General features: G+C 45.0%; 1 protein-coding gene across 5 annotated transcripts in view; it reads left to right on the forward strand.

Annotated features, from left to right (window-relative positions):
* The first annotated feature begins 13,455 nt into the window (after window positions 1-13,455).
* Window positions 13,456-27,900, forward strand: part of B4GALNT3 (beta-1,4-N-acetyl-galactosaminyltransferase 3) — a 120,843-nt gene continuing 106,398 nt past the window's right edge. For all 5 annotated transcript variants that reach the window (XR_016441861.1, XM_090043398.1, XM_090043399.1 and 2 more), the window contains exon 1: window positions 13,456-13,646. Coding sequence is in view for 4 of the 5 variants with exons in the window: in XM_090043398.1 (XP_089899524.1) it covers window positions 13,505-13,646 (142 nt within the window). In the remaining variant the exon portion in view is untranslated. The remainder of the gene's footprint in view (window positions 13,647-27,900) is intronic.

A 27,900-nucleotide genomic window follows, 5' to 3' on the forward strand; every position in this document is an offset into this window, starting at 1 on the left:
TCCATGTGTAGTGGTTCCCTTTTTTCCTATATTTGAATACCATGGCTACCTCATTTCTTCTCATCCACTGCAACCATCCTATCTAACCTTATCTGCTACTAGCACTTCATTAATACCTAAGAATTGTTGCAGGGAGAAAGCATAGCCATCCTCATTAGGGTTAGGTAGTGGCCAGAGTGTGTCCTGGCTGATGCTGTATGTAAGAGGCATCTGGTATGCATTTTCTTTATCACAAGACTCTTACCTCTTGCACTCCTTGTAAATTACCTTCTCTGATATCCCTGTGGCCACATTCTAATGCTCTGACTAAACTTCTCACAAGTGTATCCTGAAGTCAGTAGGAATTGTGGTAGGAATAATTGTGAATAATACACATAATTATCAATAATATGCATAATTGTGAATCAGGATATCAGAATCTAGCCATAGGTTCTAATGTTCTTCCTGAAGCTCTTCACATAATAACATATTAGGTGCTTATGTTGCATATCCCAGCTGCCATAAATTCTCTCTTCCTAGGAAGCCAGTAAAGCATCCCTTTTGAGCCTTGTCTCTGTCTCTGTTTCAGCCCCTCCAAGTTAAGAAATTGCTCATTGTTCCCTGAAGTAGCGGGTGGGCAAAATATGGTCTGTGGGCCAGATCCAGCCTGCCAAAGGATTTTATCCAGCCCACAGCAGGCAGCCAAGGCTATGATGTGTGCAGCTGGTCCTGCCACAACCAATTCCTGGCAGCCTCAGCAGCAGTGGCTCCTGCCTGCTGCTGGGCCTGGCCTTGCTGCCTGGGCACCCCAACCTGTCTGCCCCACACCCACGGCCAGAGGTGCTAGACGGAGTGGGCGGACAGGGTCTCTATGGAGACTGGAACACCTGTGGGCAGGGTGTGCTTGGCTAGGTGGATGGATTGGAGCTGCAGACAAATGGGGAGCAGTGTCTGGGAGTAGGATGGGCAGGCAGGGCCAGAGCCAGGATTGTTAGGCAGTGACAGTGTGGGGCTGGGGTCCAGTACTTGTCCCCGTATGCCCCTTCCTACAGACCCAGTGCCTGTTGCAGGGGCGTGCAGGGAACTGATTGTGGCTCTGCCCCTGGCCCTGGCCCTGCGCTTTTGCTGCCCCACGATCCCGGCCCTCGCCCCACCTGCTTATCCTGCTCCCAGATACCACAACCCACCTGCCTGTGGCCTCATCCCATCCTCTCCTATCTGCCCAGCTGAGTATGCCCTGCCTGTGGGGGTCCTGGGCTGGTTTCCATGGAGACCCAGGGGCCAGGGCTGGAATTGCCAGGCAGTGATAGCGCAGGGCCAGAGATGGGCAGAACTGATCCACTCCCGGGCCTAGTAATCTACCATACAAGGAATTTTGATGAGCTGTTGTGGGGTGGGTGAGGGGGGCTGGGTGCTGACCCAGCATGGGGCAGAGGGATGCTGCTGCCCTAGGCTGCAACAGCTCACCAAAACTCCTTATGTGGCCCTCTAGCCCAAATAATTGCCCAACCCTGCCTTACCTGATACCTACAAAGTACAAGTGGATCAGCCCTGCACATTTTGGTCAGACATATTATTTTAAACGTTTCTCTTAATAACAACTGTCATGTAAAAGACAAAATGAAGCTACATGCCAATGCCCCGTTGCTTACTACAAAACAAGTTGCATGATATTGTTGATGTGTCTGATACTGCATCTGCACAACAAAACTGATGTGCTGTCTGAGGTTTATGTATTTTTAGTTTGTCAGTAAGCTATGAGTCCACCCCACTGCACAAATTACATTTTTGTTTACAAAATAAAAGGATATAAAGTATAAACTTTAGGAGGTTACCTCCAAGGGCAGAAGGCACAACAAGTTCTGCTTCGTTTTCCTACATTGGACAAGTTCATAGGATCGTGTCTGTTTGAGTATTGCCTCCATGCTGTTGCCAAAACAGATCAATGGTGGGAGCCTACAGTTCACCAGTGACCCTAAGCAATTGCTGTACCATTGCCAGCTGCTTTTGTGAGATCTGTCAAGGGGAAGTCATTGGCTTGAGGATGTTTCTAAAGAGGTTTTGCAGAACTGGTTCCATGATGTATGCTATTCAATATTTTAAGTAGTGGTCTGGAAATAAATATAAGATCACTGCCAATAAAATTTATCACAGGCACAAAGATTGACTAAATGGTATGTGTAAGGAGAAGGTGATAAGATAGTAATCTGTTTTTCTTGGTAGCCTGGGAGCATTTATATAAAATGCATTCTAAAAGAGCAGAATTTCAATGTATACACCTAGGTATGGCCTGTCTTTTTTCATTCCTAAAGAATGAGGGACTGTCCTGGAAAGCTGTGATTTGCAAAAGGATTTTACGGATCATTACTGACAAGCAACTGAACATGAGCTCCTATTGTAGTGCTGGGCAAAATACAGCCCCTAGACCAGATTCGGTCCACCAAGAAATTCTATCTGGCCTGCAGAGGGTTCCTCAGCCCCACCCAGCCCAGGCACGAGGGGCAGCCTGCATTGTGGTGCCTGCGACCAGTCCCACCACCCTGGGCATGTAGCAGGCTGGCGCAGCAGCCAGACTCAGCTTCACAGCAGTAAAAGGCAAAATGAAGCTACATGCCAGTGCCCACAGTAGTAGTTTTTTTTTTCTGGCTGCTGCTGCTGCTGCCTGTATAGGTACAGCTACTGGCCCTGGCCCAGATGTCTGGGCACCCTGGTCTGTCTGCCCCACCAGGGGTGCTGGACTGAGTGGGCAGGGTCTCCATGGAGGCTGGCCTGGGACCCCCACAGGCAGGGCACACTTGGCTGGGCTGAAGGGATGGGCCTTGGGCCAGGATCCTGGGACAGTGACAGTGCAGGGCTGGGGTCTTGAGCAGAGCTGCGATCCACTCCCTGCCTGTCTCTGCCTTCAGAACCAGTGCCCATCACAGGGACATTACAGGAGTGGATCGTATCTCTGCCCCAGGCTCTGGGCCCCAGCCGTGCACTGTCACCACCCCATGATCCCAGCCCTACCCACAACAGTTCATCAAAACCCCTTAAATGGCTGTCAACCCCAAATAATTGCCCACTCTTATCCTATTGCAATGCTGTGGTAAAAATGTGACTTTTTCTTCTATAAACAATTTTGGTTAGACAAAGAAAGTACATATTTTTAAGAAACGATGTTGAAATACCATAGAGGGTACAGAGAAGAGTTTGAATGATTCAGTGATGAAGAAAATGTCTTAGTGAGAGACTTGAGAGCTTGATCTGTTTAGTTATCAGAAGATCAAGACAGAAATTCATACTGGGCACATCTACACATGGATATTAATGTGGGAGTTTACTGCTTCCAGGCATTGCATTTACACATGCACCCGGGACCGCAGTACATTGAGCTGGGTCAGAGAAGCCTCAGTCTCCAACCTGGCTCAATGTGCTGTGGAGGGGCTGGCTGGGGCACAAAAGGCAGACCTCACAATGAGGCACCCTTGTGCCCCAGCCAGCTAGGTCACCATACACACATGCATTATTATGCATGAAAAAGCTCTGCAGCAGGCTACTACTTGTAAATAAATACTAAATACAAGTACTAGCCTGCTGCAGAGTTTATTAATTTTCTGTGGTGGAATCAGGCCGCACATGTTGATGTCAAGATGTTTACTGTGGAGCTAATTAGGACAACTGCAGTAAACATTGTGTAGATGTGCCCACTGAGTACTAGAGGACTCTCTAATCTGACAGAAGGGCATAACAGGAAACTAATAGCAAGAGGCTGAAGCCCAACAAAAACAATTTTTTTTTTAACAGTAAGTTCAATAGAAGTGGTAGATTCTCCATCTCTTGGTGCTTCAGACCAAAGTTGGCCGCCTTTCTGGAAAAGATGATTCCAGACAAGTTATTTGACTAATTGATTTAGACATGTTATTTGAGTTAATGGATGGGTGAAATATAGAAAATACGGTCCATCTGGCCTTACGTATTCCATGAAGTTCTTAGCACTGGGTGGAGAAAAAGGTGATTAAGAACAGTCAACATGGAGTCACCAAGGGTAAGTCATGCCTGACCAACCTGATTGCCTTATATGACAAGATGACTGGCTCTGTGGTTGTGGTTGGTCTTGATTTTAGCAAGGCTTTTGAATATTGTCTCCCACAAAATTCTCTCAGGCAAGCTAAGGAAGTATGGGCTGAATGAATAGATTGTAAGGTGGTTAGAAAATTGGCTGGAGCACTGGGCTTAGAGGGTAGTAATCAATGGCTTGATGTCCAGTTGGCAGCTGGTATCAAGTGGAGTGCCCCAGGGTCAGTCCTGGGGCCATTTTTGTTCAATTTCTTCATCAGTGACCTGGAAGATGGCATAGAGTGCATGCTCAGCAAGTTTGCAGATGGCACCAAGCTACGAAGAGTAGTAGATATGCTGGAGGGTAGGGCTAGGATTCAGAGTGACCTAGACAGATTGGAGGATAGGGCCAAAAGAAATCTCTGCTGAAAGGGACCTGGGGGTTACAGTGGACAATAAGCTGAATATGAATGGGGCCCCAAGAACATTGCGATGTCATGGTCACCATGAAATTAGCCCCAAACCACAATTTTTTAAGAGTTGTGAGCCTGTGCCAGAAAAATGTGCAAAACCTCAGGTTTCCCTTTGCAGACTGGCAACATGCCAGTCTGCAAGAAGACACCTGGGCTTTTGCAGCCTTCCGGCCTGCAAACGGCTCCTGAGGGCATGGCCAGGATGCAGCCAGGCAGCTGGATGAAAGTAAGTGTATATGGAGCAGGGAGGGGGAAGGGGTTTGGAGGGCCAGGGCTTGGGGACTGTTGGGGTGGGGGGGGCTAATGGGGTTTAGCCTCCCAAAACTTTTTGTCGCCGCTGGCAACAGCAGCAGCACCATGGCACCACCGTCTTGCAGTGCATGGTGGTGTTCAGTGTGCCGGCCCTGCAGGAGGGAGGGGCAGGGGTCAGGCCAAGCTCAGCCCCCCCCAGATAATATTTTCCCCCACTGCTTATGGTACATGTGGCACGTGCATGGGTAAAGTCTCTCATTTTTCACAGAATATTCATGGAAATACCAGGACCCGTTTGCCAAGATCAATGGTAGTTCCGCAAATATTCCATGTAAAATGACTCTTTACCCATGCATGTGCTACAAACGTTGTACAAGACGTCTGCAATTTTCTCAGGGCCCTAAAAATAAGCCAACAGTATGTCGTTGTTGCAAAGAAGACTAATGGCATCCTGGGCTGCATCAGTAGGTGTGTTGCAAGCAGGTCAAGGGAAATGATTATTCCCCTCTATTTGGCACTGGTGAGGCCACATCTGGAGTACTGTGTTCAGTTTTGGGGCCACCACTACGAAAAGGATGTGGACAAATTGGAGAGAGTCCAGTGGAGGGCAACAAAAGTGGTTCGGGAGCTTAAGCATTTGACTTCTTAGGAAAGGCTGAGGGAACTGATCTTATTTAGTCTGGAGAAGAGAAGACTGGGAGGGGATTTAATAGCAGCCTTCAGCTACCAGAAGGGGAGTTACAAAGAGGATGGAGCTAGACCAGAGGTTCCCAAACCCTGACAGTTGTGCACCACCAATTTAAAATGAAACAACCTTAGGTACCACCAGGTGGGGTATGGGTGTGTGTGTTTGGTAAGGAGTGGGGGGAGGGTTGTGAAGGGGTGTGGCTGTGTGTGTGAGGGAGCATAAGATCGGGAGGTTGTATATATGTGGCAGGTTGTGGGGGCAGGGTGTGGGTGTGTGGGGTTTGTGGGGTGTGAAGGAGGGTGTGGCACAGCAGCAGACGGCGGGTGCTCAAGGCACTTGGCAGGGCACAGCTCCAGCCACAGCTGCACATCACAGCAAGGGGTGTTTCTTCCGCCAGGCAGTATGTATTGCCAGCACTCCCTGCACTTGCTGGGCATGGGAAGAAAGCCCCCCACGGATGCCCCGCACCAGGCAGCTGGCTCCAGTGCACGGGGCTTCCTTCCCACGCCTGGCAAGTGCGACAGCTTCACATGCGTGCAAGTATCACTGGCAATACTGATGGCCCAGGAGGGGCTGTGCCTCGCTGCGATGTGCAGCACTGGCTGGAGCGAGCTGCATCCCACTGGGTGCCTGCACCAGGCATGACTGCCCTGAGCACTCCCGCCTGCTGCTGCTGTATACCACTGACAAGTTGTCTGTGTACCACTGGTGGTACATGTACCACAGATTGGGAACTGCTGAGCCAGACTGTTCTCAGTGGTGGCAAGTGACAGAACAGGGAGCAATGGTCTCAAGTTGCAGCAAGGGAAGTTTAGGTTTGATATTAGGAAAAATTTTGTCACTAGGAGGGTAGTAAAACACTGGAACAGGTTAGCCAGAGAGGTGGTGGAATCTCCATCTTGGAGGATTTTAAGCCTCAGCTAGACAAATCCTTGGCTGGGATGATCTAGTTGGGGATGGTCTTGCTTTGAGCAGGGGGTTGGACTAGATGTTCTGAAGTCCCTTCCAACCCTACTTTTCTAAGTTTCTATAGTTGCAAAGCTTGTAAGAATTTTTTAGAACTCATGCAGTTGCACTGATTATTAATAACATGAACTGCTGTGCCATGTCAAATAACCCTACTCAGAGCAAGATTACTATGCTTAAGTGGTAGAAATGCTTGCATCCAGTCTATTCTGCAATTTACATTGATGCTTCATTAGAAATACCTTTGCAAATTTGATGGTGATGGATCTTGTGTATGCAATCCAGTATTCAAGAGCCATAATATACTAGTTTGTGTAGCCCAGTAATCATGAGCAACACTTCAACAGATTATGGAATTGAACTTGAACTCTTAATGTCCTTAATTGACTGGGACCAAGGCCCCCTTCTGAACTGCGGGCTTCCAGTAGCATTAGATCTTTGTCTATAATAAGTTGTGGAGTACATAGTTTCTTATTATATCAAAGGAACATATATTTAACTCTTTTGTAGTAGAGTTAAATACTTTTCTGCTCAGCCAGAATCTTGCCAGGACAATATATCAAATTGCACAGGCGAAAGAGATACTTGAAAATGTTTTGTTAAATTTTGTTAAATTGAAATAAGGCTTTTTAACAAAAAAATTTCACAGCATTTCAATATTTTGCTGTAGTATTCCCAGGTTACCTTGAAATGTAATTTAGTTTTCTTTCTTCTAGAAAAAATGGTACTGCCTAAAACACACCTGCAGGCCAGGCTGCCATAATTATAGGGTCTTTAAGATGTTAAAGTAGTTGTGATTCTGCATCAGAATCTGTTTCATAGATTGGGGCATGGTATAGGGACAGATATGAAGTTCTTTCAAAGGTAAAACACATGGGAATTATATTCTTTTGTGCTGCTTTATGCTATATAAGCAATGCGTAAATGGCCTTACTCAAAAAAAGGAAAGATTTTTTTTCCTAGGTGGATTTTATATTAGAAGTTAAGACCTTACCATGGGAGGCTCCTCATATATAGAGTGCTGACAAAGCTCTCAAGAGATGAGAACTTGAGCAATGGATAAGAAGAAAAGATTTTTAGTAAGATCAGTTAAAATCCTGAGGGGTTCTTCTGTTGGTTTCTTTTTAACTGTAATGACTGGCATACTGCCTGAAGAAAAGTTGCTTTTACAAACAGTGTATATAGCCGCCTCTTCAGTTAAGATGAAAAACCAAGTTTGCCTGAGCAATCAGGGCCTCTTGGTGTACTGCTATGAATGCTACATTGTGTCAGTCACAATACTGTAAATATGAGGACACATTGCAATCTTATTAATAACTTAATCATTTTATTAATGGGAAATTAAAGCAGGCGCTTGTTACACAACTGTGCTTCAAGAATAAAGCAAGAGGCTGCCTCGCTACTTAACACGCCAATGGCTGCATTGATTGGAAAGAGTGCAATTTAAAGCAAGCTTTGATTTTTTTTGACCAACAATATTTATCCAAGACATTGAATTCTGCTGTATTGATTAAGATGTCTGGTCCTTTTGCTTTTACTGTAAACATCTTAGGCTATGGTTATAACACTTATTGTGTTCTGACATGTTGTCCAGTAAAACATCACATTTCTCTTCCGCTTTAGATGTGCAGATTGTAGTCTGGTCAGCATTTTCACAGGGAAAATACCATACAGTTTTATTTTTGAATAGCATCTTTAGTAAAGACTGCAACATAATTTGCAGAATTAAACAATAAGGTAGTAGATAATATTCAAGAAAAAATGGGCATCTAAACACATGCAACAAATTTTAGCAATTTAAAATGTAAAGTGTTTAGTCAGAAAGCAAATAAAAAGAGGGGAAAATGAAGAAACAGGAATAAGAAATCTCAATAAGATTTAAAGAGAGAGAGGTGTCAGGATTTGTAGCTTCCATTACAATTAACTGGTACAAAAAAAAGAAAATCTGGAGTGCTTTTACAAGTCTTAAGTTTAATTTACAAGGGGGGAAGAAACAATAAATAAATAAATAAATTCCTGATGCTTGGAGTTTCAAAAGCAAAACTGGAAAAATATAAAAATAGGCTGTAGATAGGCTGAGAGGCAATGTTAAGGTCCAAAATGGAGTAGGACAATGAAGAGTCTAGTAATCAAGGATGATGATTGACACCTAGATCTTGGTATGAGTGAGCCAATAGACATTTTTTAAGAAGAACTGGTATGAAAATTGTTCTTGATGCATCTTCCATAAAAAGGTAAGTAGCTTCCTTTTTCACATGCTGGAGTCCTGACAGTGGGGATTTTGAGATACCTTAAAGAAGAGAACTGTAATACTTGAGGAAATAAAAACATAAATAAAGCTTTCTCCAAGAGGAATACTGAGGTACAATGATACATATGAGCAATGTTGTAAACTTGGATTTAGAGTGGTCCAAATTCAAGTCTCAGAGGTGGTAATAGCCATATTTTAAAGGTGTAAGTTGTGCAAAGAGGAGGTGAATTAATGCTCAGGGATAATTCTGACGTTGACAGTGGAAGTCCATGCTCTTAAGACTAGGTCTGTACTCCAAAATGTTGATGTCATAACTATGTTAGCAAGAATCATACTCTGAGACAGTTACGCTGGCACTCTCTACTATCTCTTAGAGGCAACTTGTATGGGTAAAAGAGTCTTGGCTATAGGACTTATTCTGTCATTCAAGGAAATCATTTCACTATACAGTGTGGGAGCTCGATGCCGAATTATATAGGACTGAATTAAGCACAGGCTCAGACCTGTTCAATTTAAAACTTTTATTGTTTCACAAAGTCATAAACTAAAGGAGGTCTGTTGGTTCACGAGGTTCCCAAATCAAGCCCTTGCTCTCTAACCCAGAGGCTAGGTGCGGCTGCCTGATTCAGTAGTCTCAGAACTGGTCAACAACTCATTTAAAAGGAGTCCCTTATCTTCTTTTAGGCAAAAGATACAAAACTGTCCCCATGGTTGAATTGAGGCATCTAACATAACTTTACTATTAGTTATATATGATAACACTTATACATATGCATTTTCTAATTCTTACTTCTATTGGTTATTTAGTTAACTTATCTATATTATAATATCAGGTGATACGCTTTGTATTATAATCATTACGCTTCTTATGTTAATTCTTAATGGCCTTTATGTTTCTTATGCTAACTTTCTATAACCTAAATACATTATTCATCTATATGTTTTGCTGGTTTTTGCAGGGTTAAAATGTCAAAACTGACATAATATGCGGTTGTTTTTTCGTCATTGCTGTTTAGCCATGCAGTTTCCTATTCTTAACAATGTAAGCGGCATGTCTGCTATTTTTATCATTGTTTAAAGGTCAGAAGTTCAGTATTTTCATCTAAGGGTCAGAAAGTGATTACCAGAATGTCAATCGCTGACTCCTCAACCTCCTTGAAGCATTCTGGGAGTTTTAGTGCATTTTTTTTAATGCTAGGCCTTGCTTAGCATAAGCACTCTCTCACATACAGTACCAAATTCCTTTTGCTGGTATAAGCTGCATCTACAGTAGGTATATTTGCCGATACTGGTAATGTCTCTGTAGCTCAGACTAATTCTGATGAGTCAAGAAGGAAACTAAGAGGGATTTGCCATTTCAGATAGAAGTGTTTTCAGGGGAAAAAAACCTGCCTTTGATATAAACAGATTTAAGGGAGCTGGGGGGGTGCATCACAAGCTGTGTTTGAGACTACAGAAGTGTAGGCAGAGTGAAGTCAACAAAGCCAGTGAAAATTATGGGTGGTTGGGTATCATCAATATAGAGCTGGTAATTAAAAATTGAAGGTAAAAACAGCAGAGATAAATTGGGGGTGGGAAGATGGAGAAAAAAAGTAAAAAAGTGGAGAACTAAGCTTTTTGATATTTCACAGAGGAGGGATCTTGTCACAGACTTAAATGTGTATTTATGAAACTTAGAAGCAGTCATCTGAAAGCGAAATGCAGAACTATAACAGGAGAAAAGCCATATGTCTGTGTAACCACAGAGGCAGCAGTGGAGGATAGAGTGGTCAACAGTACTAAAAGCTGCTTAAGTCAAACGCTGTGTTCACAATCAGGACGTTACCAAAAATGTCCATCTGGTTCAACTGACAGATAATGAAAGCTTTCTCCTTTCAAGAAAGGACTCTGCAGCCCACACTAAAACATTTGGAAAACTGGTCAGCATTTACATTTTTGCTCAAAACAATTAACCGTTTTAATTCCAGTCCCAGCATCTAACTTCATGTTTCTGAGCTGACTAGCAGAGAAGCTGGCAACTTCTATTCCTATCGCTTCTCCACTGTTCAGATGGTGCTTTTTCCCAGCTGATATTCATACCAGCAGAACTGTCGTCATTCGTGCTGATAAACAAGGGCCTCAGTGTCTGGGAAAGATCAGCACCTGAATGAAGAGCAGCTGGCTAAGGACAAACTCAAGAGAGATGGTGTTAATATGAGAATTGACAGGATGCACTATGGAAAAATCAGTATCCTCTCTGGTTAAGATGTCTATCTTTGCATTATCAAGATAAAGAACATCAAAACTGTTGATCATGGTAATTATTGCTCTTAGCCACCCAGCGAACAAGGGCTGTTAAAATTCCACTTCCATCTGCAGTGGCTAAGAGGCTCCACCACAGTGACCTACACTTGTAACCTCTAGCATAAATAATTATACCAGGGAATGTTTCATCATGAAAAGATTCAGATAGCTGAGAATTCAGCAACCTGCCTACCTAGCAACATAGTCCACCTAGAATTTATCACCCTGAGCTCCCTAGTTAATACTGGGTGACTTTGTTCAAAGATTCAGTCCTAGTGTTTGAAGTCCTCTATAAAATTGCCTCCAAATTCATGAGAGGCCACTTAGTCTCTGCAATGATGACTTACCACAAGAACATTAGAGTATCAGCCTCGCAACATGGATGCACAAGCAAGAAAGTGTCGTTAACAATTTGCCCACATCAGTAGAATTTGTTTCCGTGGAAGACTAGAACTATTTCAAAGCTCTTTCACCTTCAGAATGAAACACAAAACTTTGCATTTTGGCTTGGCTTACCCACAATAAAATAAAAATAACCCCAATAACGAAAAGAGTGGGAATGGCTTTTAGACTTTTGTGAGACCCTCTGAAGGTAGACACTTAAGAAGTGGGTTTTTTTAAGTTCTCTCAAACTTTTAAGTCCTCTGGATTTTTCTCTCTGGCTGCTTTTTTTAAGTTGCAAGCTCTCTGAGGACAGAAGCTATGTTATTTTTGTGTACTACCTTGCAAGAAATGCATCAGCTGTATTCAGAAATTGATACTGATAGAGGGTCTCATATAATTTTATTATTTAAATAACATGGTAAAACATGACAAATACATTTCAAAGTAGTCTAGGTTAATAGTCTTTCCCACTCTCACTCTTGATGCCATTGCAGCCAAATACCACAAGAGGGAGCAGCCACCTCTTTTGTTTTATTGAGCAGCTGTAGATGCAAGGCTTTGCTGTGATTTTAACCATCTAATTTGGTACCCTCATGATCTCAGTACCCCTTTGCTCTGTTTACAGTGAACTGCAGGGTCAACTGTGTTTCTCCTGCCCACTCAGGCAGAATGTCATTAAAGGAAGTTAGGAGCCTTATAAATCCTCGAAATGCCCAGATTAGTTGAACAGAAGTCAGGGTAGATTTGTACCTTGTAGGTGAAATCAGGGATGCATAGCATAATTTTGTAAGCAGGGGGCTTAATTTATCCAATGCCTGACTTCAGATTAACACCTGGTAGTTAGGCAACAGACCTCTCTCATATTAGGTTTACTACCTCTCTTGTATTAGTTGAACACATTTCTAAAGCCAGTTCCATATCTGCAATGAAACAGTCTTTGGAGCCTTTACATGTTGATGGAAAACAAATACAAATGACACTGCTCTGATAGGCATGGTGGGCTAAGTAAAAGCTTGTTCCCCAACGCTAGAAAAAAATATTTTTGAGATTTACTCAGAAGCCAGTAGCCTTTTGCTTGCTGACTGAACAAAGCACCATAGAACCAAGGGAGGCTGAAACCATTTCAGCATGAATTCTGCTAAAAATTTGTTATGTGGTTTGACTTTCAGTCCTGTACCTTTCCTCTTTGCATTCACTCTAGGCCTGCCCTTCTTCCCAGTCTGCCCTAGGAAGAGCTACAAACTCCCCACATGGCTCTGAATCTGACTGCTGAGAGCTTTTGGAACCTGTGTCTGTGTGTGTGTGTGTACACCTACATACAGATAGCTAGCTAGCTAGGAGTTTTAAAATGTGTATGTGTGTGTACATGTAGATGGATAGATAGTTCTCAAATGTGTGTGTAGACAGATGGGAGTTGTAAAACCTGTATGTCTGTGCATGTGCATGCACGTGTGTGTACAGATAGCTAGCTAGTTTTCTAAAATGTGTGTGTGTGTGTGCCTAGATAGCTAAAACCTGTATGTGTCTCTGTGCATATAGGTGGATAGTTTTCAAACTTGTGTATGTAGACAGACTGACAGAAGTTGTAAAACCTCCATGTGCTTATTCTGTGTATGTGTGCACATGCATGTCCAGCTAGCTAGCTAGCAAGATTAGATAGGTGTTCTAAAACCCCGGGTGGGTGTGCATATGAATGCATAGAAAGAAAGAAGTGTGTGCATGTGCACATGCATATTACACCTAGGACTGGGTTACCTTTCCTTCATTGATGCAGCCTCTCAAACGTCCTGACGCCTGGAGGAGACTCACTGACCAGAGCAGACTCTGCAGCACTTCAGGCACCAGCCGCCGGAGCTTGGGAAGTTCCCAGGAGCTCACCCTAAGCACGAGACAGGCAGCATAAACACGCTCGTGCCCCTTAGCAGTGACCCGCTTTCCGCAGGTCCCCCCCAGTGGGGAGTGAGGACTTTTGACAATCGGGCTGAAGGGGGCACATCCCCGGGCCGGCCGCCGGCCGCCCCGCCGCCTCAGGCTGGGAGCGCGGGGGCGCGCAGGTGTGGCCGGGGCGGGCGGAGCCCGGTAACCGGAGAAGGCGGCGGGCCGGGCCGTCCTCTCCCGTCCCCTCCCCGGGTGCGGGCGGCTGCATGAGCCGGGCTGCGGCCGGCGGAGCGGGACCCCGCAGCCCGCACCATGCGGAGCCGCCCGCTGGGGAGGCTGCTGAAGAGGCGGTCGCGGCTACTGCTGGCTTGCGGGGTGCTGCTGGCGGGGCTCTGGGCCGCCTACCTGGAGCTCGTGGCGTCGGCGGAGGGCAGCGGACACCCCCTGAACCGCAGTGAGTGCTGGTCCCGGGCGCCCGGCCCGGCCCCGTGCTGGGTGCGGGGCACTGAGCTGCGAGCCGGAGGAGCCCCGCTGCTGCCTCGTCCTGCGCCCCGCGGCGGCGCCGGGAGGAGCGGGGACGGGGCTGGAGAGCTGGCGCCGGCTGCCCGGGGTCTTTGCAGGGAGGCTCAGCCTTCACCTGGTCGGGAAAGGCTTGTGGGTTGAAATAACCATTTCCCTGAGTTTTGGGGGCGGGTTGGTTGGTTGAATGATGAGATTGCCGGGGTCACCCGACCCCCCAGTTGTCTTTCCTGCTTGGTGCAGGGGGCTGGACCCCATGATCTTCCCAGGTCCCTTCCAGCCCCTAAAAGTCTATCAGTAGTTTGGGATGGTCTGAAGCAGGGTGGGCAGTTATTTCAGGCGGAGGGGTGCTTATTGAGTTTTGGCAAGCCGTCGAGGGCCGCGTGACTGTCAGCTGCGGCCAGATAAATATTAATTTTCTAAATTTTTTAGGGGCCCCACGGGCTGGATAGAATGGGCCAGATGGGCCATGTTTTGCCCACCCCTGATTGTAAAAAGGGAGGGCAGGGGGCAGCAATTTAATCATACAATGCTAAAGGACTAGCAGGAACCTCCAGAGGACATCTAGTGCAGTCATTCTCAACCTATTTTGGACCAAGATCCACTTCTAAACATCGATGGCCAGTCCTGACCCAGTGCCTCCCACTCCTGACCTGCTGCCCCCAGTGCCCCAGTGCATGCGGTGAGGGTTGTGCAAGGCATACGGAGCCCCAAGATGAAGCTCTGCCAGCCTGCAAGGGAAAATTTGCAGCTTCCCACCTTTTTCTCCTTTAAAGGAGAATCCATTTTTAAAGTCAGTTGATCCATTTTTTTTAAAGCTTGTTTGCGATCCTTTCATATATTGTTGTGGCCCACTTTTGGGTTGCAACCCACAGGCTGAGAAATGCTGATCTAGTCCAGTGGTCTCCAAACTTTTTTGATTGTGCACCTGTATCAGTAAAAAATTTTTGAGCATGCACCCCCAATAGATGTATATTTATATAAATAGAAGTTCTAATATTTTCTTCCCGCACCCCAATGAATCGTCTTGCGCACCCCACTTTGGAGACCACTGATCTAGTCAATCCTCTGGCTGAGGCAGGAGCAGCCCTATCCAAACCATTCCACACAATCCATAATCTGCACTCTGCATAAGGCTACAGTCAGCCCTGGCACAATACAGACCTAACAACTTAACCTGCCACAGGTAAAGCAAGGGAACCAGCATCCTGCCTCTATGAAATGTTGTCACTATGTGCTCAGGAGCTCCTAGGTCAGGGGTGGGCAAAATGCGGCCCTGGGGCTGGGTGCAGCCTGCCAGGCTATTCTATCTGGTCTACAGGGGCCCCTAAAAAAATTTAGAAAATGAATATTTATCTGCCCTGGGCTGCCTGTCATGCAGCATTCAATGGCTTGCCAAAACTCTGTAAGCAGCCCTCCACCCAAAATAATTGCTTGTCCCTGCCCTAGGTAGAGGGCCATACCTCCCACTACAGAGGAAGGCAAAAACCCCCACAGTTCGTATCCATTTGACCATTCCTTCTGACCCCAGATACAGCAGTTGGTCTGGGGCTAAAGCTGATTTAACAATGTCACTTCAAATGCAGTTTAAGCGTTTAAGTTTGAATGCTTTAAGCACCCTGTATGACAAAGGTACATCCTGAAGCTTTTGACTCCTCCTGTCAAGGAATAAGTAGGTTGGGTTTTGTTTCTAATCCAAGAATTTAAGTCACAATTCTATCATGAGCTCTGGTGGATGGTCCTTATTGCAGGATCCAGATCTTAAATTGTGCCCACCTGTTCTATCTCCTATTATCCATGTCCGGTTTTAAACAGAAGGTAGCTTACTTGGCTGAACTAGTATTTTTTTACAATGGTACAAGTTTAATCTTAGTTATGATAGTTATTTCTCTAACCCTATTGACTTAGGAGTTATCAGCTGTCTCTTACAACTAGTGATATCACTTTGGAGGGGTTGTGGGATGTTGGGGTTTGTTTGTTTTTTTGTTACAATAATTGAAAGAGAGCGTAACTCAACTTTTACTAATCTTTCTTCTAGTCTCACCATCTATGTACCAGATCATGTACCAAAGTAGTTCAGGGGTTACAAAAAAGCAAAAGGTGAAGAAGCTGAGGGGTGAAGGTGGAAAAAAAACAAGCATTTTGGGGGGGATGATATTTTGGAATAATGCTGTAAGATGGGGGTGTGGATCTGTAGCTGCAGGGAAGACATCTTTTATATTAAGAGGGTGAGAAGGGACAGGGGATCAGAGGAAGCAAGGGGAGAAGATAAGGGGGACAGTAAACAAATACATCTTACTGTAAATCATGTTCTGTTTCCCCCCATTTTCTTCAAGATCTGAATTGGACTAGACTCTGGCAAAAGTCTGCTTGTAGGCTGAGATCCTCTTCATCTTAAGAATAACATTTGCAACACTGACAGCCCCCTAAACCTCTACCAATCAAAACAGGATATTAAGAAAAGGATTATAGGTTATAAAGTTCCCTTTTGACCCTGAAAAGCATCTGATTCTGTGAAGTCCACAAAGGACTTTACTGATTTTGGTGTGGAAGGTACGAGACACACTGCAATGATGGGTGACAGTATAAAACTCTCAGAAAAGTAGATAGCACTGGGGGATGCAGAGCAACTTTATGTATGGGCAGTGCTCTTGGAGTCCAGCCTCCCTTAACACTTTTGTGGTCTGAGTTATATTTTCCTAGAGTAGCAGGAGAAGCCTGGAAACTCTCAGCAGGAAAGAGGTTAATCTGTGGCCTTCCATCCTACCCTTCTATCTTGCTACCTTTAAAATCCTGTCTTGTTTGAAAAATCAAAAGTAGGAATGAAAAACAAATAGTGTTTGTTTTCCTTTGACTATTGCAGCTCAGTAAAGTTATCACCTTCCCAGGGCAGAAGCAGCTGTGTTTCAGTGCATTGGCATGGCTCTTTCCAGAGACTTCTGAAACCTGAAGGACAAGGAATAGTTGTTGCAGCTATTCAGTTTTCTCTTTTTGCAGATCTCCTGCCTCGCCATTCGCCCAGTGGAAAACTCTGCTGCAAGGCACAAGTAGGCACCAGCCAGCAGTTACAGAATCAGCCTTGTTGATGCAACTACTTCCGTGTTGTTTTAAAACAGAAAGGGTATTTTTCAGTAGTTTTCCAGGCAAGAGAACTTAGACACTTTCCTTCAGTGGCAGAGAATCCTAGAATTGTTAGGCTTGGGAAGGGGCCTGCAGTAGCTCATTATTTCCATTCCCATGAACCTTCACTCTGTACTCAACTATCTTCTACAACGTGCTTATGAAATATTTTGCACATTGAAGCTCTAGCTAATGTTCTCTTTATAACCATGAAGCACTTTCCAGAGAGATGAACTCACTCACTCAAGCCAATCTAGAGCTACCAGAGGCAGGCTTGCCTCCATGCTGCTTTACTGCTACTGCAGCCATAAGAAGAATTCACTTGTGAGTTGTTGTGAATTAAATTAAGCTTGCATCACCCCATTTTCTTTCTCAGCTTTGTTCCCCCACAACATTTTACATGAGAGTAGTCAAGCATCCTGTGTGCTACAACATGCCAAAGTGTAGGAATTGAGGTACTGATCCAGGTTTTACTTCCATCAGTGGAAATCTCAGGTAGTTCCACTAAATTCAATGGACTTAAGCACAAATGTGTGTTTAATGAGGAGACCCTCAGCTCGTAGAAATCGGCATCTGTTGGCTCAGTAGAGCTATGTTGGTTTATACCAGATTAGGATCTGGGGGGAGAAGTGGGGCTAAATGTCCAATTTAGACCATAGGTGTCAAACGCCATCTAGCTGGATGAGTGGTGCAGGACCAGGCCATGGGCTAGACCGGACCCATACATCGGGCCCACGTTCCAGATCCAGTGCATGTCCTGGAGTGACCCCCTGTGGCCCAGTCCTGCTACAGCCAATCCAGGCAGTCGCTCTGCTGCTCTGGGACCTGAGATGAAGCAGGTGCTGTGTGGCACGTGGCCCTCAGTAAAGTTATCACCCTTCCAGGTTAGAGGCAGCTGTATTTCAATGCATTGCTATGGCTCTTTCCAGAGACAAGGGACAAGCACAAGGAATAGTTTTCAAAGCTTTTCAGTTTTTTCTTTTCAAAGATCTTCTGCCTTGCTATTTTCCCAAGTGGAAAGCTCTGCTGTGAAGCACAAGTAGGCACCAGCCAGCAGTTACAGGATCAGCCCTGCTGATACAACTGCCTCCATGTTTGTTGTTCTAAAACCTGAAGAGCATTTTTCAGTAGTTTTCCAGGCAAGAGTGGGAAACTGTGGATCACTCTGAGACCCATGGGCAGCATTGGAGACCAGATGATACAGCTCTGCAGGGCAGATCTGGCCCACAAGCCATATTTTTTGACAAACCTGCCTTAGACAGAAGGTTGGAGACTGAGAGATGAGCCTGAGCAGTAGGATTCAGACCTAGGATGCTGTGTGATCTGGCTTCTAAACAGCTGGTCAAGCTGATCTTGACCTTTCTCTGGGTCGGATGGGGATTTTTATAGATGAAGGGAATGCATCAGAGACCACAGCTCATCATTCTTGAAAGGCTTAACCCATCCGCTTTGAGAGTAACCCTTAAATCAGCAGTCACCATAGGCACATACTAGATTCCAGTTCAGTTAATAAGTTAATTTCTGAACTGTTTGCCATCATGTTTCCTATTCCAAGCCTTGCCCCTGTATGTTATTGCTGAGAAGTCTGACCATTAGGAATGCAAGTCCCTCTGGCAGTACTAAAAGAAACCTATGTTGTCTGCAGCCTCATGGGCATTTTTAGGAACCTTAAATAAACCCACTGACAGTCAAGGGAGGAAAAACAAGGGACCTCATATGACCTGCAAACAGCACAGGGAAGGAGGCTGAGTAAAGACAGGCAGCTCTTTTGTCTTGGGACAGGGCAATTGTCATACAAAATGGGCCAAACCTAGCCAAGGAATCTTAAGCATTTATCCTCTACCCTGTACAGGAGCTAATCTCTCTGGTGTGAGATTGTGGGTGGAAAAGCTCTTCTCATCTTCAGTAGCAGGCCTACATTCCTTGAGTGCTGCTGATGATGACAGGGCAGTTTTTCTTTGAGTGAGTGAAATGTTGGGGAAAACCCAGAGCTCTGATTCAGAAGGGAAGTCTTCTCTCTACAGGAGAAGACAACTCAGCTTGCAACCTCATGCTTGCTTGTTTAACACCAATGAATTCCCAGCATAATTTTGAACAGGATTGGGATGGTAAAAAGATCCAGTGCAAGGAAAGGTTTTCCTTGGAGGAGAGGGATGGCAGTGGCTTCTGACTGGGACACAATTTCTCTCAGCACATGCTGTTGCCATACCCCTTACCGCAGGGCAATCCTGTGAGCTCCTCAGGCACCACTGTCTATTGCTTTCATTTCACATTCTCTTGCCTGGTAAATCCTCAGCTCACCAGTGAAGAGAGAGAGGAATTGTGGGTGAACATGGCTGAAGTCAAAAAGGGCAGTGGGGTCTCCTTCCGCTCTTAGAAGACAAAGGATTGCACTCCCCCAGTGCCCTCCCCCTCCCACCCCTTGCATCAGAGAGTGAGCAAAAGTAAGAAGCAGTCCTTAGACCACACAAAAATCAGAAGTTAGAGGCTTCATCTATATTGGCTGTTGTTTCATAGGCTCTGATTTGTTCTGAGGCTGAGACATGTCATAGGTGTATAAAAGCGTTTGGGACTGTTGCGTTAATTTGTCTTGTAGGTGTGAGTGGCAACCAAGAGCACTGCAGGAGAACTGAATAAGATAGCTGGGAGGGTGCTGCTGATCAGAAAAAGGGACCCAGAAGCCCTGACCAACCTTGCACCTTCCAGCTGCTGCTTGCTGCTACTCTCCCTTGTGCCACCACACTTCTGTCATGTAAACAAGGCCAGGAGTGTGTTTTCTTTCTATCTTGCTGGTGACAAGCCGAGCAGTGAATGATTCGGCCTGCTATCCTGTGTCTAGGACAGAAGCTCTCTGAACACAATTGCCCATCATCCCAATGTTTCGCACGGAAACTGAGAAGAGCTTAGAAGGAACCAGGGAAATGTGCTGATAATACTCCTTCTAAGGCACCTAAGGTTTCTTTGCAGCAGGCCCTTCTTTCTACTTTCCAGCATGCAACAGGCTTTTCCTTGCCTCTTTTCTCCTGCCTCTCTCTGAAGGGCAACAGGTAGCAATGTGCATTGCTTGGAATTGCTGTTTTGTTTGCGGTAGTTTAAGAGCCATGTGGTATTGTAGCCGTGAGGATGTAGAAATTATTCAAGAGGCAAGCACTTCTTAGTGGATGTCTTTTATTGGACCAACTATATAGTGCTTTTGTTTGTGATATTTTAGAGCTTTTGAAAGCCTTATTACCTGTTTGTTCACAAGGCTTTACAAAAAGAACTATCTCGGAGTCCCGTTCCCTAAAATACAGCATGGATTGCCATCTGCTAAGCTGAAGGGCAGGAGGAGACATTAGATGACTCTTGGAATCGTTAATGGGATACGGAACCTCTCACTTGTAGGCAGTCAAGTCATTTCTACCTCAGGATGAGAAGGAGCTGAAGTTGGCTGCTCTTTGGCCTGTATGAGATGGATCTAGTCATTGCAGGTTCTAGTGGATGTGTCCACACCACAAGAACCATCAGCGTAGTTGGTTTCCTCATTGCTTTACTCAGCAGAAAAACCAAGGGCATCAAGATTGTTCTGCTTCCTTGTAGGTCAGTTGTGAACCTTACTAACCAGAGTACTGTGGGGGAAAGCTTGAACTAATACTGCCCATTACTGTACCTCTCTGGGGCCAAAATACCCACTCCACTCTGTGTTGGATACCGCAGGTTGTCATCTTCCCCACCTCTTTCCCTCCCACTTCATTTCAATAAGGATGCTATACTTATACTTGTGTCATATAGGGTCCATCTCTGACAGGTGCCGGGTATCTATGACGCCTACTTGCAGTCAATGTGAGTTGCAAGTTCATAGCATTCGTTAAATTTATCCCATAGTGAGTAGTATCTTCCTCTGAAGTCAAGCAAATATTTCATCTGGGTATTATGAAGAAATTAATATAAAGCTGTATTACTTGTAACAGGTGATGGGTATGGGTAGAGTTGCAAGACTTTTCTTTATAGTATATGTTCCCAGACCTCTCCCTTTTGTGTTGGTGAGTCAAGTTTAGCAAGAGTGATTCGGAGAAACTATGAACCTATGGCCTGATGCCTACTTCCTAGTTTCTATTTGTGAGCAGGTGAAATGTAGTGCTTTGAAGCTTGCTTGGCATGGCATGTTTGTATTTAGGGATCTGCCACAGTAATGCTAGGATCATGCCATATTGCATGTTTAAGTTCAGGCAGATGTGATGCAAGGATGTAACAGGCAGAGCTTATTCATTTTGTACTTTCTTTGTTCCCCTATATCCAGTAGTGTTTAAAGAAAGCTACAACATGGGAAGTTTTTGATTTTTTTTCTGGAGGGGTTTTCTGTTGTCTGTAGCAGTGTAGAAGAGGATGATTATGTAATTAGATTCCAGAAGATGGGCTAAGTTATTTTTATAGAAGTTTGATCTTTCTTCTTTTTTTATTTACCTCTCCCTTGCCCCTTCTGCAGGTGTAGTCCATAAAATGAATTCAGTGGTACTCATGAGCTCTTCAGAGAAGTAACAAAAGAAAGTACTTTTTCTTACAAAGCATATAACTAACTTGTGGAACTTAGGCTGCCTCTAGACATAGGGGGAAAAAACCCCTGTGCTTTACTTCAAACTCAGTGTACTCCTGTGCCAAGTCCAGCAAATGAAGAAGCAGTGTGTTAGTTGGACTGGGGATATTCTGTTGGTTATAGGTACTTACATGACCTTTATTGTTATAGTATCTGAGCTCCTTTCAGAAGTGTATTACATTAAGTAATGTGATTAATATCTATCATATATGACTTGTTCCATCTCATCTTCTTCCCCAGGAGAAAATGTATGTCTACGATAGTTTTTAGTGTGTCTGTGTGTCTGTGTGTGTGTGTGTGTATAAAAAAAATAATCTATGTTTTACTCAGTATTGGCTGTGAAAAACAGGTCAGAGAAGTGTATGTTGTAAGTGTGAAAGGTTGGGGTTGGGACAGAGGGAAGAGTTTGTGATCGTTCTTAGTTCCCTGGGGAGCTCAAATCCTGAGACAGCTCTGAGAATATGGAATAGTCTGTCTCCCACAAAAACAAAAACAAAAACAGCTCTCTGTTGTGGTAGAAAGTTTCATTATGTCTAAAGATCGGAGTTAACAACAGTTATATCTTGGTGCTTTGGACTTTTTTACATTTCCTGGCCCTGTTGAAGATAAGAATCAGGACCTAGACTGACTTGGCTCTATGGGAAGCCAATGTAAAAGTAAGAGAACAGAGATGATGTGCTCACTTTGTCCCATGTTGCTAAGGAGATATGCTACTGTGCTGTGTCCTACTGGGAGTTCCCTAAGGCTTAATGGGAGTTCCCTAAAGGCTTCCTATCCAGGTGTGTTGCATTTCTGTAGTCCAGTGGTGCTCAACCTTTTTCTCCAGTGGGCCAGATGGCCAGTGTTCACAATCTAGTGCCTGGAGAAAGTGTGGCCTGGCCCCAAACTGGCTGTGAGTGGGAGGAAGGAAGCGGGGTATGGCCCAGCCCCAATTCAGCCACATGGGGTAAGGTAGCCTGGCCTGGCCTGGCCTGTTCCCAGCCTGGCCATGTGGGAAGAAGGGGGCCTGGCTTGGTTCCAATCTGGCTGTGCGGCAGGGAGGAGACCTGGGAGTTTGGTAGCGGGGGGGGGGGGTGGTAGTATTAATAGCCACTGCTCTACCACCAGTAAATTTTCTGACTCATGGGATGCCCTGCGAGCCAGACGCAATGGCTCTGTGGGCTGTGTTTGGCCCACAGGCTGGAGGTTGAACAACTCTGCTATAGTCCATATGGGAGGACCTAGGTAAAAGCAGGTATAACTGGGGGCAGGTTGTCAGCTACTAGAATACGGTGACGTTTTGTCCATCAGAAACAACAGACGGCATAATATTGATATTTGTGACTTAAGTATTCTATGTGAGCACTTGTTGGCCAGGAATCTGAGAGCAGTCCTAAACTACCCTACAGCTTGAATTGATCAGTGTCAGTGGGGTATACCTTTAAATATGTCTTTGGCTCCAAAATTCCCCAAGATTTTACCTCTGCCAACCAGCTGAGTTAGATCCTTGTATTCAATCTTGTCAACCTGCTGTAGTCTTTGCCTGAGATTTCCTTCCAAATCAGCCAGCTCAGTGTTGATTTATCTTCCTGCCTTCTGAAAGTTGGTGAAATTGTCCTGTATTTCTCCATAATACATGTCTGCCTGGGTTGACCAACTCAAATGGCTGCAGGGCTTACTCGTGTTATACTGCTGCATTTTCAGGTACTATTTTTCAACTGTAGAGATGTACACAGCATCATTTGCATAAAGTGATGGCAGCTCCTGGGACCCTAAGTGAACCATATTTTTGTTTTTGCTTGTTGGTCTCTTTAGACAGTGGCAAGTCTTCAGTTACTCTGTTCAGGCTTTTGCTGTTTTCAGGTTTCTCTTGAACAAAAAGTCAGCATCCCATGCTTCATTGATACCATCCTATAATTTAACAGCACTGATGGATCAGAAGCTGCATTCTTGGAGGGTTTTAAAATCTAGCTAGACAAAGCTTAGGCTGGGATGATCTAGTTGGGGATGGTCCTGCTGTGAGGAGGGGGTTGGACTAGATGACCTTCTAAGGTCCCTTCCAGCCCTAATTTTCTATGATTCTACAAGCTGACTGCAACCTGTTGTGCATATACTTTGAGGTTGATGCCAAACTGTTGGACCAGGGAGAATGAAGATTACTGGGGATATGTGAGGCAGAAGGTAGAGGAGGATGGCACCTTAGGCTGGAAATGGATATCAGTGGAGCGCTATCAGCTGTGCAAGGAAAACACAGTTGATCAAAGTCTGTAGGTGTTGCTGTTTGCCACACCCTGATTTGGAGTGTCTGCAAGCAGGGTTTCAGAGGTGCCCCCTTCTGTTGTGGAGTGAGGGAATCTCCTGCAGTGGATTTCCCCAGCACAGGTCTGTAAGCACAGAGAGCAGAACTCCCAAAGGGGTTCACTCCTCAGGTGTGCAAGTGCAGAGAGGGGAACTCTTGTCAGGGTTCACTCTTCCACTGGCCCCAATGCACATTTCTGGCACAAGCGTAGAGCATAGGCTGCAAATGTGGAGCTGGGAGCCCTAGTGGGACTTTTCCCCATTCCAATCTTGCACACACTCCAGGGAAATCCTCCACCGTGGGATTCTCCCACCATGCATATTATTGCTGTGCCCCAACATGGGGCTCATGTCTGCAAGCAGGGACCTTGTGACCTGTGGTGGTGTGAAGGGATGGATTTTTCTGCTCTATCCAGACATGTCCCCAGAGATCTCTGAGTAAATGGGGAAAGTGAGGCAGGCGCTCCCAAGGTTTCAAGGGCCCAATGGGTTACTACTTTCTGTTGCAGCCATAAATTTGAGCATTTGTGGTGCAACGGAAGGTAGTGATTTCTGTTTCTGTTTGTGCCATCATAAACATTTTTCTGGTTGGCACAAAGCTTGTGCCTATTTCCACCCTTAGAGACTAACTGGTTCTGAGAGGCATGAGGTTTCATAGGCAGCACCTTACTTTATCAGACACTGAATGGACTGCAGAAAGAAAGGGTCCTAAACAGGCAAAAAAGGGACAGGGGATGAGGCAATGCTGAGGGAGGCAAAAAGATTAACTAGGTCTCTATTTAATTGATTCTTAGTCAGTTCTAGGAGAGAGAGTTTTTCCCATGCCATCAGCATGGATTCTTTACTTGGTCATATTTTTGGTATACAGGAAGGTGAGCAGATGGTTTCAACCTTACTGCAATCAATCACCAACATGCCTTCCTCAATAGAGAAGAAAGGTATTCCGCAATATGTAGGGAAGATTGTAGCTAATCTAGCTGCCTAAATGAGCAACCTAAGACTTCTGTGGAAAGATATGCAAAAGTACAGTAAGCACAAAGCTATGTTGTCCACAGTGGGTTTTTGGTGCAGTTCTCTTACAATGGTATGGTCAAAAATGGATCCACAGGTCACTGGTCTCATGACCAATAACTAAAACCGAGTGTTAGTACATTCAAATGGAAGAAGTGGCCTCAGATGATGACAGAGGAAGCTTTAAGTCTTGTCATATGTTGCCTTCTCCCCAAGTATGCTATTTTTGTTGCATGCAGTTCATATTTTTGTCTTTTTTTGTTTTAGTCTAAAAGCTCTGGCTTTTTCCAAAATTTTTTGGAGCCTCTGGTGCTTATTTTCCATTTCCCCCCCACCCCTCATGTTAAATGTGGACCCTATGTTACCCACCAGGAATTGCTGATACTTGGTGTTTCGCTGGAAAAGACAACACTAATAGCAGTATGAGGAAACAGTGTCTTTCACAGGGCATGTTGAATGTGTACAAACATATGCTCTCTTTTTCTGTAAGTACTTGCCAGAATCTACCTCCGGCATAGAAAAATATTTGATATCAGCTTCCTGTCCACTCTGTAGGTGGTGGAAAGTGTTCCCTTTTTTGCATATTTAATTCCTTAATATTTAAATCTATAGCAGAAGTGAAGGAATCAATTATATTATTTTCTCCCCTAACATGCCCAGTATGTTCGTTTTGCTGGTCTTCTGCTGGCTCTGCAATGCTAAGAGCAATGAGCCTATCTGCTTTAGAAGGAAGAGGAATTTTGGAGGGGCATGACTTGGGCTCTGTTGTGTATTTTGAGTGCTGCTTTATCCCTATGAGACCCCTTTAAACTCCACCTAAAATATTCTGGTCCCCTGTCCCTCTAGTGAGTGCACCATTCTGATAAGACTAAGAGCTTGAAATGTTTTTAACTCAGTATAGTGACATAATTGCAGATTATCTCTTCCTGTTTGTTATTTACCAGGACGCTTCATTCACATACTCCCATTAGGAGGAAAAACACTGCCATTCATTTACCGTGTACTGCACAAGATTTTTCTTTCAGTGCTAATATCTCTGTTCCCACATGTGCATGTATCCAACTTAAAATAGACTACCAGCCTGAGCGTTTATCTTTTGTTGAAATGTTGTCATTGTTCCTAGGAAGAATTCCTCTGAGCTTAGGGGTGACTGGTGCCTCCCAAGTCTGGGGGAGCACAATTTGTGGGCGGGCCCAGGGTAAGCCAAAAGCCCCATATCCACTCCTCTGCCATGGCTTAGTTCCCCCCCCAATACACCACTGGCCCATGTGGCAAAAAAACTGCCCCGTCCTGAGCAGTGCTGAGTTGGGGGCCAATCTCGGGGAGGGGGGTACGTGCCCCCCTTTACCAGTCGCGTGAGTCTTAACAGAGGCCTGCTTCATTCAGTGCCTGAGTTCCAACTATCACTACTGTGTAACACTGACCACTGTACAATACAATCCTCAGTCCTACCTAGCTTTTGCCAGAGTCTTATAAAGGTAGAATTCACCAAAGGCAGGATATGTGAAGTGGAAAGCGATTAAAGAAATGTGGGTTAACATAAAAAGGGATGGACTCAGGGGATGAAGTGGCAAAAGGAGAGAAAGTCAAAAGAGAAGGATGGCTCTACTTGAAGGAGTTGGAAGGGATGTAGGAAGAGAAGGTGATGGATGTGTTAGCAGGAATGGAATTCGTGGGGGTAGAAATGAGGTTTGAAGTTAATGCAGAAGGAGAGAACAACCCAGCTTAGAAACTGAAGGAGAGACGGTCATAAACAGAGCTATGGAGAGGTGAAGAAATGGGAGTGGAGAATATTGTTATTGTCTAGATCAGGGGCAGGTAGTTATTTCAGGTAGAGGGCTGCTTACTGAGTTGTGGCAAGCCATCGAGGGCCACATGACAGGCAGCCAGGGGCAGATGTATATTTTCTAAATTTTTTAGGGGCCTCACAGGCTAGATAGAATGGCCTGGTGGGCTATATCTGGCCCACGGGCTGAATTTTGCCCGCCCCTGTGTGAAAATGTGTTTGCAATTGCACTGTGCAAGGGTGCTTTGCAGTTGCACCCAGATGAATGGCCAGGCCTCCTCGGCGCCAAAAGCTAAGCCTGCAGAGGCTTCTGGGTTGATGTGCCGTGGCAGGAAGTCACTGCAGCACATATACCATCGAGCAGTTGGCGCGAAAACTCTTACAGGCTCAAGCAGGAAACGTACCATATAAGGGGTTCACACGGCAGCACGCAAGACGATTGGACAATCGTCGAGCTGTGTGTTTAAAAACCGTGCTTCTCCCCGCACTCGGGGAGAGCGCCTGCAGACGGAACAGGGACCACGACTCTGAGGCTGAACAGGCAAGGGACTGATCGCCCCAAGCCGGCTCTCCCCTCTTTGAAAAGAGGCGTTTTCTAAGGCCTTCGTGTTACCCACTTCCCTAACCTGACAACGTTTATGTGCATGATGTAATGTTACATCTGTTATCATCTATGGTTTTTTGCCTAACCATGAGTATTATTTAAAGTGATAGCAATGATTGATAAGTTCGACCTTTGCATAATTGTATTTGTTGTAGCCACCATTGTTGTTGTTTGTTGTATTTTAATGTATCTTTCTATCTTAGGGGTCATTACATAGTTAAATAAAAACCCCTTTTCAAAAAATCCTTGTATGTTTAAGTGCACACCGCATCTCGAACCTCCACACCCTGGTCTAGATGCAGAGCATGGATCGAACGGTAGAGACAGAGGGAGGAACCTGTTTTAAGAAATGATAGGATTTGGAAATGGGGAATGAAAAGCAGAAATAAAAAAAAATGAACAAGGTTGATTTACTCTGAGCCCATGGTGACAAGAGGAAGTGGAAGATAAGAGGGACTAAAGAAAGTGCAGTCTGACATTGTGAGTGTGAGTTACTGGTAAGATGTTTGGAGATTCATCTACAATCCAGGGGTGAAAGAGAACAGAAAAGTCAGTGTTGGGGTTGGTCTAGGGATCATCAACATGAAACTAAAAATAGAAGGTAGGGAGAGGAGGCAAGGAGAGAGAGCCTAGGTGAAGCAAGTGAGGCAGAAGTGTGGAAATAAATGTAGAAGGATTATTTGAAGAGTAAGAGGAGAGCCATAACTGTGCAGAGTTTTGGCAGAAATAAAGAAGCGAATAACGAATGATCTACTTGGTCAAGGGCAGCATTAAAAATGTAGGAGAGAGTAAGAACTGAAGGCTTGAGTATAAGGAGA

Source organism: Crocodylus siamensis, chromosome 4 (assembly GCF_052110815.1).
Source record: "Crocodylus siamensis isolate JL-2025a chromosome 4, ASM5211081v1, whole genome shotgun sequence".
NCBI lineage: Eukaryota > Metazoa > Chordata > Crocodylia > Crocodylidae > Crocodylus > Crocodylus siamensis.